Source organism: Varanus komodoensis, unplaced genomic scaffold (genome assembly GCF_004798865.1).
Source record: "Varanus komodoensis strain SLA01 unplaced genomic scaffold, ASM479886v1 scaffold3, whole genome shotgun sequence".
Classification (NCBI taxonomy): domain Eukaryota; kingdom Metazoa; phylum Chordata; class Lepidosauria; order Squamata; family Varanidae; genus Varanus; species Varanus komodoensis.
This window is the reverse complement of record NW_025335761.1, coordinates 3,149,097-3,170,134: the sequence shown is the minus strand read 5'-3', so window position 1 is coordinate 3,170,134 and position 21,038 is coordinate 3,149,097. Positions and strand designations below refer to the sequence as shown.

At 38.1% G+C, this 21,038-nt stretch overlaps 1 protein-coding gene across 5 annotated transcripts in view; it reads right to left on the bottom strand.

Moving 5' to 3' along the window:
- Positions 1-21,038, bottom strand: part of CAPRIN1 (cell cycle associated protein 1) — a 30,987-nt gene that overhangs the window by 4,381 nt on the left and 5,568 nt on the right. For 3 of the 5 annotated variants that reach the window (XM_044436894.1, XM_044436898.1, XM_044436895.1), the window contains exons 3-14: positions 12,002-12,064; positions 11,113-11,199; positions 9,550-9,788; positions 9,345-9,427; positions 8,081-8,218; positions 7,467-7,519; positions 7,296-7,382; positions 4,721-4,876; positions 4,418-4,526; positions 3,660-3,721; positions 757-867; positions 77-226 (exon numbers count right to left, since the gene is read on the bottom strand). In XM_044436894.1, coding sequence (XP_044292829.1) covers positions 77-226; positions 757-867; positions 3,660-3,721; positions 4,418-4,526; positions 4,721-4,876; positions 7,296-7,382; positions 7,467-7,519; positions 8,081-8,218; positions 9,345-9,427; positions 9,550-9,788; positions 11,113-11,199; positions 12,002-12,064 — 1,338 coding nt within the window. The remainder of the gene's footprint in view (positions 1-76; positions 227-756; positions 868-3,659; positions 3,722-4,417; positions 4,527-4,720; positions 4,877-7,295; positions 7,383-7,466; positions 7,520-8,080; positions 8,219-9,344; positions 9,428-9,549; positions 9,789-11,112; positions 11,200-12,001; positions 12,065-21,038) is intronic. The other 2 variants (XM_044436897.1, XM_044436896.1) reach the window with 2 other exon arrangements.

The following is a 21,038-nucleotide window of genomic DNA, read 5'->3' as shown; positions in this document are numbered from 1 at the left end:
ATTATTATTTATTAAGTTGCCTATTTACAATAATTTTAACATCCATAATCAATGTTCAATATTAGTTGGTACTTACTGTCTGCATGGACTGGAATGGAGCTGCGTTAACATTGATTCCGCTGGTATGCAATGGCTTGCTAGAGGGAGCCTGAAATACCTGAGGCTGGGATGCAGCTGGAAGTGGTGATGATGTTGGTGTCTGATCTGCACTTAAGGTTATTGAAGCCTGACAATTAAAATTCAGTATGATATTAATGAGCCATGAATCAATACTGTGTGATATTCTATCATGAAACAGAGGCACTAGTTCATCAAATATTCTTAAGGTAAGGAGGCTTACTATTTATCTAACATTTATTATTCTGCTCTATATAATTGGGGAATAGGATGCTGACACTCTTCCTCCTGCAGTATCCTACTGCTTAAAATGAGTGTGGGAAGTAAGTACTTCTGCACATCACAGTGAATCTTCAAAACTTGTCCACTCTATCAAGAAAGCATTAATTTTGCCCAGTCAACTTCTAATTAAATGCACAAAAACATGTTTAAAATAGTAAAGAAACCGCTTCTGGTAAATGGTAGCTGTCCAACATTAGAAGATGGAAGAACAGGAATAAAAACAGGAACAAGCTAGGAAAATGGCCAGGAATCTGTTATCTAAAGCAAAGTGATTTCCAAGTTAGAGGGCACTCTCATGATCCATATATGCAAGAATGCAGCACGTTTCCCCTTCCCAACCAAAATGAATCAACTTGCCTGAATTGGGTCAATTGAGTCTTTCTGAGGCCGCTGCTCTGTTGAATGAGAAGGTTGATACATGGACTGGGATGCTGTATATCCCTCACTTGTGGAAGAAACCAAGGGGACCTGTCAAAGTTTTAAAATTTAGCAGAAACTCCTGCCAGGGCCTCTGGGTAAATCCTTGCCATGAATCCTGTGATTTTTTAAAATTGTCATTTGGGCTACCAACATTCTACTATATTAATTTATTTATGTTTAAAAACTCAAAAAAGTATTCATGTAGCTTATCTATGTAAGCCCTGCTCTGACCTAAAAGTATTATTTGCCAGTAGTTTCTAGGAAGGCCAGATACAAAGAAACATTTAAATTTTATGATGTTCTAGCATTTGTAGGCCTGCATGCAATCTTCTCTTATAGTACAGCACAGCCTGCTAAGGTACACTCAAGATTGTGCAAAGCTAAAACTCATTTCAAATATCTGGTTTTTTGGTGAAGTCTTTCATGGGGCCTCAGAGCCAGCTATGCCAGCATCACTAGAATGTCTTGAGAGCGCTGTGCCAACTGAGCTTAAGATACATATCCAATGTGCCAGGCATGGACAATCCTTTCTATTTCCTAAAGGTCTGAGAAAACCATGCAGATTGCCAGGACACTTGCACCTGAATTCCAGGCCCAAACACATGCACACTGTCAAAACCAAGGCAAACAAGTAAATTAGGGACATGATAATATGTTAGTAGGCCAGCATGGAGATCACAGACCCAGGCATTATTCAATCCATTCCTGAAGTCAATAGCAGCTTTGCAGGATGAGAGACAGTAAGCAAGTTTCCCTGTTATCTAGTGCGATGCTGAATTTTAGGTTTTTTATTATTGTTAACAGGAAGGATATCGACTGAAACTAATTCTGAAATTCATTAACTGAATCCCTAATTTCTGCCTAATCTGTTAAATTAGTAAACTATGAAGCAGTTAATTTATTGTCTTAGCAGAAATACCCAAGGAACTATTATCAGCTGTACAGAGGTATGATAAAGGACACTTCAGGAAACAGGCTAACTCAATTAACGCAAAGACTTTTCTGGTATTTTTGAAGTCTTAAGAAGAGTAAAGAAAACTTTCATCTCTAATTACAATGTTGTTCTACATAATTTGACATATGAAAGTGGGGGGAGAGGGGAGGTTATACAAATGAGTGAGTTCTGCATCTGACTTTAATGAAAAGAAGTATTTATTTCCATCCTAAAAATGAATTTAAATTCAAGGAAGTATTGATAAACTTTTAAAGACTATAAACTCTGATCAAGATAATGTAGTATCCATACATTTTAAAGGACTGTGTAATAATTACCGTCCCAAGGCTATAAGCGATGGGACGACATACAAAAATTCTAAATAAATAAATAAATAACTCAGAACAATTCAGTGCAGTCAGAGAACCTCAAAAATTTTATTCTTAAAATTACAGTCATGAAAATTTGTAACTTTTCCTAAAAATATCTCTCAATACATGAAATCAAGCCCTCCAAGCATATTTTCTTCCATATGGATGTAGCCAAGATGAACAAGATTCCAAAATAAAGTTTATTCTACCATTATTTCTGTTAGAGGTTTAATTCTCATTCACCATTTGTTTGGATAGTATCGACCTCCTACTGAGGGCCAACAGAGTCCTTTAAAATTCTATCTGGAAATAAAGATCAATTTCAAACCTACTCTAGTTAAACGTTAAAAAAGTGTTTTATCACTATCACATTCCAAAAACCTGGTGTAAGGCAAACTAGTAGTGTACAATAGATCACACTTTTTAAAAAGCAAACAAAAAATGCTTGGGGTTCATTGTGACATGCAATACAATCCACCAATTCTGCAGGAGAAAGAGAAATCAAAATCAAACAAAATAAGCCTAAACAAAATACTAGCCTTAGACTAAATAACAGAAGCGGTCCAATGTATCCCAGCAACTTCATAGTTTAAATTCCAAAACATGACAAATAAGAAATCAGTGCTGCAAGCTTGCACTATCCAAGAGTGTAAATGGCAAAATAACATTTTTGTACACTGAAGAATGTACAGAAAAACATATAGACATAAAAAGAGAATGCATGATACCTGCAAACATATTAATTTCCATTAATTTAAAAAGCTACTGCACAAAGAATGGACCTGAAATGTCTGGCATTTGGTAGTTTCCCTTTCATTTAAATAGGAGCAAGCTGTGTCCCCAATAAGCTTAGTAAATTAAATGTAATTTTTAAAATTGTGATGAACTATCACAAGGCAACTGACATAATAGTTACTGAAGAACACACAGAACATTAAATGCTTCAGATTTTGTTTTTAAACATTTTACAAAATTGAACAACTGGTTGGGTCCACAAGAGCCTTAAATTTTTTTGAGACCTGGAAGGCAGAGAAAGGGTGGTAGGGAAGCACTTTACGTACGTCTTTCATCTCATAGCCCTCAGCACCATGTCCCATAGTTTCCACAGTACTGCCAGGCCGGTGTTAGGGCATACAAGGTGGAAGGAGACTGGATAAAATCACTACCCCACTCCTTTCCTCCAGCACCAGTGAAACCATATCCAATCCATACTTTCTGAAGTCAACTTCTTTTAGTATTCAAGGTTTTTTTTGTTAGTTGCGAAGTTGCACCCAACCCATTGCGACTCCATGGACAACATTCCTCCAGGCTCTCCTGTCCTCCACTATCCTCAGGAGTCCACTTAAGCTCATACCGACTGCTTCGGTGACTGCATCTAGCCACCTCATTCTCCGCCGTCCCCTTCTTTTGCCATCAATTCAAGGTTTTACACACTGCTAATCACAATATATTACAGAATTTTTTGCAAAACTTAATACTTGGAGAGCAGAGAGAGAAGAGGTTCTCTCCAATACTTTTCAAGGAAGGATTCTTACCTGTGTGGCTTCAGGTTGCACAGGAACCTGGGTGGGCTGAGCAAGTCTGGATTCAGTATGAACTGGAAATACATATAATCATCCACGTTAAAATCAGTTTATCAGCTAAGGTATTGTGTTGTAAAATTAAGAGATTTCTTTACTACAGAAAACTAACAGAAGATAAGCCTCAGACTGTATCATGTATTTCATTATGTCGTTAATTATTTAATCTTTGACTAGTATTTATAAATCTCTCTGGAAGAAATATTGAAGATAGTGCCCTGTTCAGACATAACAGCCCATATCTCAAACAATGCATGGACTGTTGTGTCGGAGTGGAAGAAAGGAAACACACTGTTTCCTGTGCACTTGCCACTTCCACTTTTAAACAACAGCCTGCGATTGACTACTTATCGTTTGTTCACACTAAACATCCCATGGTTGTTGTAGGCTTCATGGCTGGACTGCTAAGCCCCTAAACAATCAGATACTCCAGGTTCACAAAAAACCTATTAACACGTCAAATGTACATTACTGACTGGCAGCAGAAATGACTGGCTCACTACAGGTAGAGCATTTACGCTCTCCCACTTGAGCATGAAAGCCCACGGGCTGATAAGGGGGAGCAGATTCAGTATCAAACTTCAAATAATAGTTCACATCCACAAGCCCACCTGAAATTCCAACTATAAAATAGGAGTTTTCATTAAGCTTTCATAAAGAGTAAAAGTTGTTAGTTACTTAATCTCCATCTAAATACAATTTATATTACCAACCTGGAGGGCAAACCATCTGTGGTATGTCCAAATTTTGTGCCGGATTCATAGGCTGGGCTGAAACTATAGCAGGGTCAAGTGCCTGATTCTCAAATTCCAGCATAGAATCCTAGATAGTTAAGAAGAATACATACAAGGTTCACTAAAAGATATCTCTTAAAATTTATATCAACCAGAGCTGAACGCTGGTTCAAATCAATGGGAGACAAAGGCTCCCAAATGCAAGTGGATTGTAGTATTTTTTTAATGATGGAGAATCTCTTTTAATTGAATCACTGATTTTGAGCAAAGGAAACAACACACCTGCATGAAGTTGTAGGGGCCTTGCATTTGCGCCATAAGGTCCTGTACTCGTTGTCGCCTTACAAGAGGATCTGCTTGTCCCACAGCAGTAAGCGTATGGGCATCTGGAACTGGAGGAGATGTAGCCTGTGGTTGTTGCTGGAGTGAATTTACCACCTACATAAAAAATACACTGCGAGTCAATGTGACAGAAGCTTCAGTTATTGATTCACTGCTATGTTCACAACTGATGGTAATTTCTGTGCAACAGAACATATTTCCTGCAAAGGTAAGTTCATACTTATAAAATTGCAAACAGTTAGTGCTTTGGTTATTTTCTTTGAAACAAATAGCTATCCTGCAAAAAAGAGGGAGGTGAAAAGAGTTTAGATACAGCTAATATTTTAGCTTGTTTAGCTTAGCTAAAGGTGAAGAAATACATGCTGGCTGCAACAAAAGCCAAGGCGTTAAAACCTAGCAATCTGTTGACACTTAACGTCAACATTTGATTTGTCCATGGTTTGGATTTTCATCTATATACTAATGATCAAAACAGAACTTAACAGAGAGAAGCTGGCACATAACCCTACAGGTTTGCTTGTATGTTTAACCAGGGTTTGGAGGGCAAGGAGATGAGATCCTCAAATACTATTACTAAGTTAAATAATATCTATGTGATATTGCCTCATTTAAACAATAATAGATGTGGCATTTCCTTGGTAAACATTTACAATTTGAATCCTTCCATACTACCTTTCTCAATAATTCCAGTCACCTTTTAAGCTGCATCACTTCTATAGCTTTTTCTGATTTTCACAGAAGCAAAACCCAACAGAATTTACTATTATTTGATGGTGTCCATTCCACTGTACCTAGCATTACACATCTGGTAAAATGACCTGTGTTCATCAACTCTGGGCCACTTGAATTTCAAATGAATGAAGGGAGGTTGTAGGAATCAGACCAACAAAGAAGCCTATTGCATCTAAAAAATATGACTTGTGTTCCATGTTTTGTATGTTAGTAGTATGAAACCAAGTAGTATTTAACAAATATTGCCAAATGTTTATTATTTTATGCAAAATATTCCTAGGTTACCTTGCAAGACAGAAATTTCTATAGTGCAAAACTGAACTTCAAAATTTGGTTATCCTAAAATGCATTTTTTTTAAAAAAAAAGGGACTGTGAAAAAACATGCATGGTTAAGATGTCCAGTTTTTGTTCAAATTTAACTTTTCTGCACTGAGGATTGAAGCAGGTTTTTTGCCAAAAACATTCACACGGCTCTATAAAGTTCTGAATGGCCCCTTGTACAAAATCATATGTGGGACTGCACACTGATCACAAAGAACAACAACTCCATTGTACTGACTTGAGAAATTCAAGCATCACATTTCTCTTTCAGGACATGCAGATATGCACAGGAGATTGCTAATACAACATCAGGTTAACATGAAATTGTTATAAAAAATAATCAACATTTCATCATGGAGAGCCTCAAACTACCTATGTCAGTTTTTTTTCCAAGTATACAGACACTCCATCCCAAATTCTGTTTTCTGGCTATTATACTAACAATGCTAGAAGTCTACTCCAGTGAGGCAACAAACAGTTACACCTTTTCTTCAAAGGTTGAATACAACAGTGGCTGAAACTATAAACCTTAGTTTCTATTCTAGATTAGGTTTAGGGTTAGTTTGAATGTGTTCAAGCATTCCAAAAAACATGTTTTCTAACTAGTGGCTAGGTTTATTTCAAGTTGTTAATTAAAATGATAACAAGTAAATAGAAAACTTTAATAAATAGAAGACCATGCTAAGTTTCCAATACTACAACCATAATAGGATTTCTGAAATATATGTACACACATTTATTAAGCTCTTTTGCATTTGCTGGAAGGCTCACTGAATATAGGAGGAAGTGATAATGCAGAAAACTTCCACCTAGATATCACATGATGTAAGATCAAGTACCGGATTCAAGATACACAAGCATAATTCTTCTCACGTTGAAAGGATTTTTTGATCATACTCCCCAGTGTAGCTTTATGCCACTTAAGAATTCCTTCTATGGATTAAAAGGACTCTCCAGAACACTGTCAGATTTGGCACAGCAAGCTACAGTAGCGTGGAAAACTGGCAGAATTTGAGAGGCAGGTTGTGAGAACAGAAATGCCTTTTAGTCATGCAAGACTGCCTTTGGATCTAAGCCATTTTCTTTTGCCATGATAGCCTATTCTTAGTTATGTTCTACCTAATGAAATGTGATTAAATTTACCTGTGAAATTTTCAAATGCAACATGAAACACCATGTTGCTCACAACCAAGGATAAAAGTGTATAACACTGGAAAGGTATTTTTTATCATTAAACCTACTTCTGAAATCCCGCTTTTCTGAAAAGTTCACTATAAATTGTTCTTCGAATCTGTTTGCTTACAAAGTAGAACATTATTTTCAAATCTGTTCTCATTAGGATATCCTACCAGATCACTCAAGCCTCTTAAAAAACCAGTCCTGTTTAGATTACATTTGTGTACGAGTTATTAGGGAATGAAAAGAGATTGCAACTTTACCTAAGCATACAGAACACCTTACCTCAACAGTTTCAACTGTCCACTCATCTACCTGTTCCTTCTCACTACTGCTGAACTGAGCCTCTGCCATGAACTGTCTGTTTACATACTAAAATAAAAGTAAGAGAGTATAACAGTAAGACAGCTGCATTAATTTTTAAAAGGTGAATACAAACTTTCCACTGAACAGTACCTCTGTTGATTCGACTTCACTGGGTTCAGTATATTCTTCTGTTGGTTCTGGCTCTATGAGGAAAATATACTACTTTAAATAATGTTGCATTAAAACATTACAATTTCTTCTAATATCCATCCCTCAGTCCATAGAGAAAATAATTTTACTCAATAAACTGCTTGCAATTCTATAAACAATGTCAGTGTTTACTCATAAAAGAACCACCTACTTTTTAATTAAATGAAGTGGAATCTTAAGCCACCAGAACAACTTCAATCCAGAAAATGGAACTGGTAAGATTATTGCTTAGTAATTTGATTTGCATCTTCAGAAAGCAAAATTCAGATATCCAAATAAAAATGTTAAACAGTAGTAATGTAAAACTTATAAAACCATTTGCTGTAACAACAACAGTGCAATCTAAGCACATTTACCCTACAGTTTTGGTTGGTTTGTTGACCCAAATGTTTTGTGGGGAAAGATAATGAAATTTAATAGTTTAAAAATCAGTTCTATGATTGTAATATATATGACCAACTATAAAATATTCAGTTCAATTTTGGTTTCTAAGATTTCAATATGCCCACAAATCTACTGTTTAGGATTATGCAGCAAATATACTTTTTAGTTACCAGTTTCTGCCACGGGATCTTCAACTGTAGGTGCAGGTGCTACCTCCTCTTCTTCACATAATCCATTCTGATGGTTGTGAGTACTGTCAAAGTAACTTGTCTGAAGGATGCGCTCAATAACATCCCTTAGGACTTTATCTGTAAATAATAGGTTTTTCAACTGTTTCACCTGTCAAATATTTTTATGTTTCTGCTTCACTTTTCCTTAATTTTATCAAATGTTCTAATTACTCCTTATTTTTACAAAGTACTTAAAAGTCCTGTGAAAATTATTCCAGATTAATCCAACTAGTCCAATACACAAATGTCTGTACCTTGCAAAAATTGTACATGAACTTAAAGTGAATAGCTTGTGAATGTAAATTCTGTTTCTTCCATAATAATTTTGTGTACACATCTTCTGCTGATGTGACAATTTCAGGGTATTTGAATGTTTGCCCTTCACTGTTTCTGTAAGAGGATAAGTTCCCCAGAAAAATACTATGGTCAACAATATCAAAAATCAATGAAAGGTCTAGAAGAATTAATGGAGTGTATTCTCCTGTCTTTCTCCTGGCAAAGGTCATCCCGCAGGGCAATCAAGGGAGTTTATACCCTGAAACCAGGCCCCAACTGAAATGGATCCAGATCACCAGCATCATCTACTAGGGCCTGAGCTGATCAGCATCCACTTACTCAATTACCTTTCCCAAAAATGGAAAACCAGTTATGGTCACTTCAGGTTTAATTCTTTACTTCCAATTGTAATCTTGCCTCCATAATTTCTTCCTTCAGCTATTTTAATATTCTTGTCACATATTTAAAATCTTTCTCACCTTTCTCATTGTAATTCTGATCTTTCTAAATACGATTACACTAGTAGTTCAGTGTCTGTAGGTTGTACATGGAGATTTAATAAACCAATCCTGATTCATCATCCAGATTTTTAAAATGTATTTGCTGTAAGATTTTTTCCCAGCTATTACTATTCTTCTTTAATGGAAGACATATCAAACTTCTATTACTTTTCCTAAACCAATTTCTGGAAAACAGTGTTGATTCTAGCACCATTAGCTAGAAAATGCTGATGAATAAGCAGAAACTACCTTCCATCAAGTGCTGAGCAAGGCTGCATGAGTACAGAATATTCTATGCCATATATTAGCATTTTGCCAGCTAGTACACAACCACAGATGCTGAAAATTCTAAGTAAAAGAATCAGTCTGACATAAGAGCTTAACAGTTGCACTTCAGCACTGTTCTTAAGGAAGGTTAACATACTTACAGGTTGTTCCACATACAGGTTTTTCCTTTCCTTCCAGTAAGTCCCACAGATGAATGGATGCTTGTTCATATTGTTCACTCAACCTTGAACAAAAATATTAATGGAAGCATAACATATCTCAAAACTCTTATGCTGCAAAGGGACTAATTAGATTGCTTTATCAACCTTATCAGAATTATTTTGACAGTGTAATCTATCACAATACCTCACATTCATGTCCCGTTCCGGTTCAACTAGCTTGTAAAATTCATCTAGCATTGACAGTTCTGCCTCTGTTAATACCGGCACTCCATTTGTTCCTTGTTTTAGATCATTGCGCACTTCATCATCACCCAACTTGTCCAAAATATATTGCAATTCAAGTACTGTTTTTAAACGTTTTTGTTCCGCTTCTTCTCTCATTAATTGTTCTCGTCGAGCTGTCTTCTTTATTGTTTTCTGAATCTAGTTTAAAAAGGAGCTTGATTAACAAATAATTATGGCCAGTTTAAATTGTTACTTATTTTTATTAATAAATGTATAAAATTCAAGTTTTTGCAGTAACAAAAGATTCAGAAGCAAAAGATTCAGAAGCAAACTTTTAAAAATCCTACAATCATCTCAATATCTGAAGGATTTCAGATGTTTTCTATGCTTCCTGAAAAGGTTCTCATCATATGAAATTTCACAGTGGAAGGTTTCACAAGGTTGCTCCCCACACTCGATTTGAATTGTAGAAAAAAACAGCAAATTCAATGTTTCAAACAGCAAAGCCACTGAATGAAGCTCCATATGTACCCCAAAACATGCAGATCACAATCTTACAGTATTATTTGTGTTGTTAGCATATAAAGATTAGCTGTTTCACCACTTATATTAGCTAACTGTTGACTGCCAAAATAGTAGCTGTCTTTTATCAGTGTCCAGTTAATAGTAATGAAAATTAAAGATGAAGACTGAGCTTCACAAGCACCTTGATCTTCCTCAAGAATGACAGTCCTTAATGTGTACATCAAAACCTCAGAATGTTACAAATGAAAGAAAACAGCCAATGGAGTCATACGTGTTTCAGAAAGTAAGTTTTAGTCTAAATTCACAATATCCAACAGGACGTGTTTCATTGCATTTATTGGACCTACCACTTATTTAAGTTTTTACATGCCATTCATTAGCCCAGGGCTCTCAGGACAGCTATGCAATAAAAACGTAGTAAAATATGGGTTTTTACAGTTACAGTATTATTTTACAATAATACAGTTCCTCCTGTAACACTCTGGTTCCCTGTAGGTATAGTTTGCTGTGACACATCAATCAGGCCAATGCTTCTGCAGACAGACTCAGGTCACATGTCACAACTGACCACAGGTTAACTAACTCATGTGCACGGCTTCTGTTTTGCATCCATCTATCCTGGAACCTTGTTCAGAAAGAAACAATCCAGAATTTTAACACAACAATAAAACTCTGCATTGTTTCTCCTGCAAAAACCCTGAGTGCCAGGTTCAGACAATGCAGTAAACAATTCCAAAAGGGATATTCTTGGGTTGTCTAATAAACTTGGGTGCAAAATATAAATAGCAAGTGGGTAAGGCAGAATGCTCATCTGGCCATGGCCCCACAGGTTGCACCTTCCACATGCAGGATTATATTTGCTATTCAACTCATGATTAAAGTACTGAAGAATATTTTTTTAAAATCTGCTTTACTATTAAATCTGTATTCTGCTGTTTCACAGAATCCTTAACTTTTTTTCTGGTTAATATGCACTAAATCATCCATGTTTACTTACATCCTGGCTCAATGCCATGAAACTCCTCTGTAGTTCCTTAGCAAATTCCAGGTTATTGCTGACTTCTTGGTACTTGGACACAGCATCCTGGAGGTAAGGGTGAGATAAACTATATTAGAAATCTCTAAGATAGACTTTACATTACTTTAACCTCAAAAATAATATTGGTTTTTTACTTTGGTCTTTAGTTATTTTGATAATATATTGTAGTTGTCTACTAATTTAGCAACAATGATGTTTTTATGCAAAATTATTGAGAAACAGACTTCAAAGGAAATCAAACCAACAGCACATCCCCAGCAGCTCTGCCAACAGTATTTCTTAACAACCTACAAACATCTCAAAAGCTTCTCTTTTTCTACCAGCAAGCAGTGTTATTAAACTCATTCCCTAAACTCCCACCCAAACAGGTGATGTATACCCACCAGTTAGTTGTGAACAACTAAAAGCCATTAAGAAGCACTCTCTTCTCTTAACACATTATAGCATACCTACATCACCGCAAAATCAGTTCCAGCCCAGATTTGGCAGTAATGCTTATGTTGTAAGACTGAATCACTACTGTCTTCCAGTCATTCATGCATCTTCAACATTCCAGCATCTAGGAAAAAACCTTAAGATTCCTTCCAATTGGCTATCTTCATGCATGCTATTTTTTAGCAATGTGTAGATAATAGTTTCCTTTCTTTTCCAAGGACAGTGGAAATAAAAGGAAAATGTGCACATATCCATTTATAATGTTCCTCTGCTAAAATTAATGGAGAAACACTGTTATCAAAGGCTGCATTATTTACAAGACTGCAACAACTAGAACAGAATGAAACACGAGAATTAAAATAACCAATACTTCATTTTTAAAAATCCAAAATATGTCAGCCAAAACATTTACCAACTGATCCTGGTTAAGGCGTTCTCCTTTGTTCATTCGATCCTGATAATCATCGAGTTTGCCCTGTAATGAAAGAATATATTTCACAATGCATGTAAAAGTATTTATATTATATGCTTTGTAAACAAACAGGGCCAGTTATTCATGGTCCACACTAAATGGAGAAACCAACTGACATTATACATGGGCAAAAGAACGTCGTACTTAGTAGAAAGGTAGAATTTATTAACTATTAAAATTCCTATTGTAACAGAACACTGCTAGGATGACATTTGCATTCTTTAAAATGTAACAAAAATTAGAAAAATATATACTGAATGGGATGGTGTAATTTGGTGTCCTGCAACAGCCGGGGTTTGGATCCAATGGCCTTCATGGCCCCTTCCAACTCTACTATTCTATGATTCTACATAGGTTATAAGCTATACAATCAAGTGTTAAACATGTATCTAGCCTGGCAAAGTTACATCAACGAACTCACTCATGTTCCACTCACAGAATGTGCCTGTTCCGATTTTCAGAGACTGACCTCTCCTCATACCACAGCTTGCTGCATTCAGCTCCCTCCCCACCTTCATATGTACCATTTTCCATACTGCAAAGCAGAGAAGTCTGCTTCTGCCAACCACAGTGCATGCACCTATATATGGATCCAAGCCATAGGCTGAATTAGAACTAGAACTTCAAGCCAACACAATGTTTGTTGTCCTATTCAGGACTTGTCTGGCAGACTATTGATGAAAATACAATTTATTCTCTTGATCCCTGAATTGTTTTTTCTCTGTCACCTTGTCCACTCAATTCTCATATCCCAAATGCCTTTGTGGTACTGAAGTACTAGCAAGACTTCACCATGTCAGCAGCCTGCTTACCATAAGTCTGTTCCACACATGGTATAGAAGAATAATAGGTTATTCCCAGGTGCTGTTCACAGCTCACTGAAAAAAAAAAAGCTCTTTTCCTGTAAACCCAGTCAAAGTGCTGGAAATCTCTTTCAGAGAATATGAATCTTTCACATCATGGAGATAGTTCATGCAAACACCTTACAAAAGGAAGAAATGTGTTTAAGGTAAGCTCTGGAAGTCTAAAGTTTTTGACCTCCAAGGGGTGAGAAGTAGGTAGCTTGGTATCTGCAGTTTCAGAAAAAGGTGCCCCACTCAGTCATTAGTTCTTGGAAACACTGAGTTATAGATGGGGGAGAACAGATCTGCCTGGCTTTTGTTACTAGGCAGATGTCAACACTAACGTTAGGTCAAGCAAAGGGTACATGAAAGCAGAGATTTTATTTATTTATTTATTTTTCCATTTATATCCTGCCTTTTTCCTACAAAGGGCTCGAGACAGCTTATGTCTCCTCCTCCATCTTATCCCCACAACAACCCTGTGAGGTAGGTTGGGCTGAGAGTCTGTGACTGGCCCAAAGCACTGTAGACTAGCAAAAGTACCAGTAAGCAACCCATGGCCGTAAGTTCACACAAAACAAACCATGGTTTAAACAACCTGGAATCAACAAACCAAAGATTCTTTCTAGTTTGTGGTTACCAAACCATAGTTAGCACAGCCATGTTCACACATCACAGCACTGAATTCAACAAACTATACAATGAGTTAGTATTCTGTGCAAATCAAGTCATTGTTTTAACTTCCACTGTATCTTCAGATGTTTTAAAGCGATAATCTAAACTTACTACTTACATAATAGTAAGGTTCACTGAAATTTTAATGGAATTTACTTCTGAGAAGACATGCAAAGGATTGCAGGACTAATGCCCTATACAGAATGTGCTTTTAGAGATTATATTATGGATTTTTGCTTTAAAAGGTCACAAGTTGCTTTGGAAAGGGTTACCTTGAAAGAAAGCCTATAAATATTGGAATAAATAAAATCCACCATCAGCATGACGACAGTTACCACAAAAGGGGCTTTCAAACATTCTAGCTGTGCTATGGAATGCTGCAAATCTTTAGTATTTTCCTAGGACCTGAATATTTAAATTAATCTTTGTTTTACACATTAAAAATGTTTTTGGCCACCACTTAGTTCTCTTCCTTTTAGGTTAACATACTAGGCTTCTTCAAATGTTTAAACAGCTTGCAAATAAATTTATCCTCTTTCCAACTAATTCTATTTTCAGTGAATTAGTTTCCATTTCAGAAAAGCCCAAGATGCAATGCAGGCAAGTCCCTGGATTGCAATCTAGTTCTATATTTAAGTCAAATTGTTATTTAAATCATATGTGTTGTATTTTCCATGAATAAGCCAAATGTTTGACTTCTTATAGGAATATATTTTCCTTTCATACGTGTATAAAACATGTCTATATACATGAAAACATCTTAAACACAATACAGTACAGTAGGACACCCATATCAACAGTCCAACCAGGATGTTACCAGGGCAAGGTAACTTTGTCCAGGCTCTGTCTGTCCAGGCATGAAGGAAGGTGCACCCCTGGCCACTGAATCTACCTGAGACTCGAGAAATAGCCTTAGGGTGCTACAGACCCCATCCTTTAGGAGGAGTGTAATCCCATCTAGAACAGATTGGAGGCTCCTAACCTGTCAGAAGATGCATCCACCAACAGTTCCTCCATCTTTCCTGGAGTTTGTTTATTGGCACTCATCCATTCCATTGTTGAGCCCAAGCACTGGTTCAGAACAGATACCACCTCACTTGGATTTGATGTAAAGGAGAAGTAGAGCTGAGTATCTTCAGCCTATTGTTGACATCTCAACCCAAACCTTCAGATGATCTCTCCCAGCAGTTTCATATAAATGCATGAGGGGTAGTTTAGAGCCCTGAGGAACTCCATGGCATAAATGCCATCACACAGAGCAAATATCCCACAGCATCACTTTCTGGATATCGTAGGCCAGGCAGGAGCAGGAGCACCACAATGCAGGGCTCCCAACTCCCAACCCAATCAGCCTATCCAGAAAATCACTATGGTGGATGGTGTCCAAAGCTCCTGAAAGGTCCAGGAGAATCAACAGGATGTCACTCCCCTGCCTCATTCCTGCAAAGGTCATATCACAGGGCAACCAAGGCAGTCTCCATCCGAGTCTCCCTCTGAAACCAGGCCCGAGGCCCAACTGAAATGGATCTAGATAAATCTGTTTCCTCCAGGAGTGCCTGGTGCTGCTTGGCCACCAACCACTTGAACACCTTGTCCAGAAAGGGGATGTTTGCTAATGGTCTATAAATGATCACATCACCTGGATCCAGGTTCAGCTTTTTCAGGAGTGGTCTTACCATAGCTGCCTTTAAAGAAGCTAGAACTGCTCCCTCTCTTAAAGAAGTCTTGATTGCCTCCTGGACCCAGGTGCGCACCCCCTTTCTTGATCTATTAATAAGCCACAATGGACAAGGATGGAATAAACAGGTGATAGGATGAACAGAATTAAGTATCATGTCTGCATCATCAGGCCACAATAACTGAAATTCATCCATTAAAACTGGACTAAATGGTACTCTGGACACACCACTTAAAGGAACTAGATCAGCTGTGGAGTCCAATTCACAGTGGATCCAAGTGACTTATCTTCAAAACAGCGAGCAAATCTGGCAGAGCAAGCCCCTGAAGGATGTAATTTACTGGCCCAGGATGTAAAAGATCCCATACTACTTAAAAAAACTCAGCTAGACAACACTGTGAAGATGCAATACAGGTGGCAAAATAGTGGCTCAATAATGAGCTCTAAGCTGTGTTCAGTCAGACTCATCGCAGGATCGCTTCCATCCACTCTCTAGCCATCTCCCCTCTTGCTTCATTGCCCTAAGCTCAGAAGTATACCATGGAGCTGGTCAGGTTCTGCAGGGGCAGAGAATGCACTTAGATGCAGTCGTGTCAGACTGACAGAGTCACCTCCATATTCCACAAGGTGACTTAGGCTTTAACAGAAGCACCAATCATATCAACCAGACACCATCCATTAGTCTCTGAAGGCAGACCATCTTAATAGGTCCCTAACCCTTGCAGAGGAAAAAAGGAACCAATAGTCTAAACCTCACCAGGAAGTGGTCTGACCATGACAACAGGGTCAATACTAACCCTTCCACATCAAGACCACCATCTTCCTGCCCAATCAAGAAAACCAGGTTGAGAATGTGCCTGTTCTCATGCACTGGGCCAGTGATATATTCAGACAGCCTGATGTTTTTCATGGTGACCATGATCTTGGTGTAGATGTTGAAGTCCCCCAGGGTTGAGGTTCTGGGAGTCCTCAACAATAAGTCTGAGACCTTTTCTGTCAGATCAGGCAGGGAGACTGCTGGACAGCAGGGTAGGCAGGAGACCAGCAGAAACCCTAACTTGTCTTGGAGGCCCAACATAAGCTATAAGCACTCTAGACCTGGAACCAAGCAAACAGGAAGTTGGGGGGAGGGAGCCTTTACAAACCATGGCCCTCCCTGGCCCAACATCAGCAATGTTGGTACTGCATTGAGTACCCAGGCTGACATAGCTGGGAGAGGAAAACCCTGCCCACTTCTCCCGCCCAGGTCTTGGTGATACACATCAGGTTGGCCTCATCATCCACGAGTGTGGATGAAGGAAATCTTATTTTGAACTGACCTGGCATTTAATAACAGTACCCCTAAGCTGGAACCCTTTGGCTGGGGGGGACAAGAGAGGACAGATGTAAGATCGCTGACCTCTCTTCTTCTATGTGGACCTGTTAATCCCCCACCGCAATATCTTCCCCTACCTATCACCACCCTGATGGCCATGCTCCTAGCCTCCCCTCTACTTCTACATACATCACAAAATTGTTATACTAAAATCAAAGCCCTTATCCCCTAGTCTAGCCCAAACTAAAATTCTGGCCCCAGCAAGCCACCAAACGGGCACACAATGGGTGATGACCTATGAATCAATTACCAGGAATACCTGATTAAAATTATCTAAAAGCTTTCATGGTTAGCAATTTGTAGCTTATCCATTCCTTAGATGCCAGATTCAATTTTACTACAGTCCAGAAGTACTAAAGGTAAGAAATGTAAATCTTTTTCCAGTTATTATGGGTCTGATTCTGAAAGTCCACAAAATTAATTCTCCACAATAAAGCTTTGGACTCCTGCTTCCTGAATGAGAGCTCTCTTCTCTCCCCACAACATGCCATAAGGTAAATGTATTTAAAAAAATATTCAAAAGCAGTTTGTAATATAGCACATGTCTGTCACTCAGTTAAAAACAAATACTGGGCATGCAGCAGAGGTCTACAAATCTTAGCCAACTACTTTAAATACGTAATATACAAAGCCACTGCTTATGAGCACAATTGTGGTTAAGTGCTATTAAGGGCCCATCCATATACATGTTTAGACAGAAAAATATTCTATAGTTTCCAGCTTAGCCTGGTTAGCATGGCTGGCCATGGCATGCTGTAAGTAGCTAGAAGTTGCAGGCCCTTTTTCTGTCCCTGAGTATTGTATCCTGAGTATTAGTACACTGTTTTATTGCCATCCTGTGGTCAGAGATAAACTATGCATAGGGGTGTGTGTATGTGTGTTTGTGTCTACTGCACAGCAGTCACTAGGTTATGTATCAGTATACATAACTAGCTCACTGCAAATACAAAATTTGTGGGAGAACAGGCAAAGCATGTAAAACTGTAGCAAGATCTCTGAATTACTGTTGGAAAATTGTGGATGTTCTATTTACACAAACTCAAGAATACAACTTTGGCTGTATGCTTGCTTTATTATCCTACTGCACACCCTATGGATGAATCCAGGTACTGGCTGATCACATTTCTAATTCACGGGGTCACAAGTACTCTCCTATAATTTATGTAGATATTGTGTCTTTAACCATCTTGATATTTCCCTCTCAATCTCTCGGTATGTATTGTTGCCACCAGGAATTTAATTCCAAACTTACTAATTCCACATAGAATAAGGGAGGTCATCAATCTTACACCTGTCCTCTCTTCTCAGTAAGTATTGCTGCCACCAGGAATTTAATTCCAATCTTATTAATTCACCTGTTCCTCAACATTGTGCCCAAGCTATAAGGTTCCTTTGTTGGACTATGTGGCCCTGAGGATGAGACACTGGCATTCAAACAGACTATGACTCTGAGTTAACAATAAATAAAATAAAACTTTATTTGTACAATAAGTGTATTGGTTTCAATATGCCCAGTAACTTAAAAGGTAAAGGTAAAGGTTTCCCCATGACATTAAAGTCCAGTCATGCCTGACTCTCAGGGGCGGTGCTCATCTCCGTTTCCTAGCCGGGGGAGCCAGCGTTTGTCCGCAGACAGTCTCCGTGGTCATGTGGCCGGCATGACTAAACACCGAAGTGCACGGAACACTGTTACCTTCCCACCAAAGTGGTACCTTTTTATCTACTTGCATTTGCATGCTTTCGAACTGCGAGGTTGGCAAGAGCTGGGATGGAGCAACGGGGATGCAACCAGTTGTGCAGATTCAAACCAGTGACCTTTTGATCAACCAGTCCAGAAGCACAGCAGTTTAAACCACTGCTCCACCACTTATTTCCTTAGCAAATAAAACTATATATTAACTTCTGGCTGAGGTATTTCACTCTTTCCCTTCGCAATCACTCCTCACTCTCAGATCCTTTCTCTTTTGAATGTTCTTTGACCAGTCTGTATTCTATTTATCTCAGATCAATCTTTCCTTCCTGCACTCAGGTGTCTGTCAGCTTTTATCTCTCACACCCTTGTAATACTTGACAATATTAGGTTTTGCCTCTCCCTAGTCAGGAGAGCTGCAGTCAGGAATGCCTTTGCATTCTACTTCCTTCTCTTTCCTTTTGAATCTTAGGTGCTTTTCACAGCACTATATGATATTCTAATGAGAAAGTTGCTTCTTCAGGTTCTGTAGACTGCTGACAGACCACAACTCTGTTAACTGCTGACTGACAAGTATCTATTTCTCTCCCCCCACACCCACACACTCTTCTCAGGCACCAGCCAATCATCGCACTCACTCACCCTCTCTTTTGCCCCCCTTGGCTCTTCTGAAACTTACCAACATTTAAAGAAATACATTCATAATTCTTTAAATCATTGCACACAGGAACACAACAACTTATTGCCACTCACAAGCAGCTAGGTGCACTTTCATTTTCTCATAACCCTTAGAAAAATTATGGAAAGCCTTCATATATATAGAAAGCTGACAGCATTTGGCAATTTACAGTGTGGTTCCATCAGTATACTGAAGACACCTAGCTCCCTTTCGTGTCATTTGATTCTACACCAGCTATTGAGTTTCTGAACTGGTGTCTGGAGTCAGTAATGGGCTGAATGAAGATGAACAAAATGAAACCTAAGCCAGACAGGCAAAAGTGTTCCTGGTCAGCATAATGGTTCTTCTATTAGAAAGTAATTCTGTTTGCATGGCTTTGCACTCCACCTGAAGACTCAAGCTTGTAGTCTAGGTTACTTCTTCAGCCTGGGTACCAAGGTGTCAGCTGCAGTCAGGAATGCCTTTGCCCAACTTAGACAAATGCACCAAATACATGTATTCATACAGATGGCCCCAGTGATCCATGCCTTTATTATAGTCAAAATGAACTACTGCACAAAGTTGCAGCCTTTCAAAGTAGGGAACTGTCAGTTTCTAGAAACCTCAGCTGGTACAGAAAGAGACAGACTCTTAACCAGAATTATTTGGATGTCACTGCCTTGTTATATTTGCACCAACTTTCAGTTCATTTTCAGACACAAGCCGATGTTAAATCCCCAACCAACCAGAGCTATTGTGGGCCACATGAATGAATGAATGAATCCCCGCTGCTTCAAGTATTAATTGATGGAATCTGAGCTAGAGGTAACTGACCAAAAAAGAGACTTTGGGGTTGTGATAAACAATTTGATAAAACATCAACCTGGTATGTTGCAGTTGTGAAAAAAAATCCATGTTAGGCATAATTAAGGACTGAAAACAAAACTGCCAATATCATACAAGTTTATTATACTTGTAATAATATTGTACAAGTTATGGTGCAACCACACTTAGAATACTCTCTATAGTTCTGAATACTGTGTACCATTCTGGGCACTGTAGCTAGGAAAGAATACTGTATTGTTGGAAAAAGTTCAGAAGAGGGGAACTAAAATGATCAAGAGGCTGGAGCAACTCTCCTACAAGGAAAGGTTGCAACAGCTGGAATGGTTTATTTTAGAAAATATCAAGACATATAGAGGTGTACAGAAGTTCACACTATGTAGATAGAAAGCTGGGTTAGATGAGTGTGGCTGTTTTTATGTTCTTAAGACATTTGGTAAAATACCTGCTCCTTCTAAGAACCTATACAATTGTGCAGACTTGAATACAGAGAGGCTTTCCTGCATGTCCCACCATTTTCTGAGTTGCAAGAATAAGAGAAGGCGCTTTTTCAATGGCACCTCAAAATGTGACACTTTCTCTCTAGAGCAACTCAACCTTCATTGATAGCTTTTTGTCACTTATTGAAACATTCCTGATAGGTCTTTGATCAGTCAAGACTATACATTGTGTGTCCTCACAACTGCTCCTACTGTTATTTTTCTGCTACTTTTTTCATTTGATACTTTTGCTGTTGTCTTCTATTTGCTTTATTGATTTTTAAAATTATCCTTGGATATAATTCATGAAAACATAGGGTATAAATATTTATGTAAATTCCTGAGTATAAATTTTAACATTACGTTCATAATTAGCTCTTTATTGTTCTCATACCTTTCAGTCAAAATTAATTATTAAAATTATTATTAGAGTTCAAGTAGATTCAAAGCTGTGTTACTGAGACAGTTATGAACTGCCCAAAGAGCTTGGCTATGGGGGAAGGGGGGCAGAAATGTGTAATTTTTAATAAAATATACTAAGATAAAATGTTTATGCAAAGAAGGAAGCAGTCTATTAAGCAGAAGAAAATTAGCTTTCATACCAAACTACATGGGCATCACTTGATGCAGAGTTAGAAAAATCTCCAGTGTTTTGAAACCAACAAAACTTGTAAGGTAAAATTCATTATATCAGTGTTGCATGGAGATGGTTATCATCTGCCTCTCTCTCAAGCTGT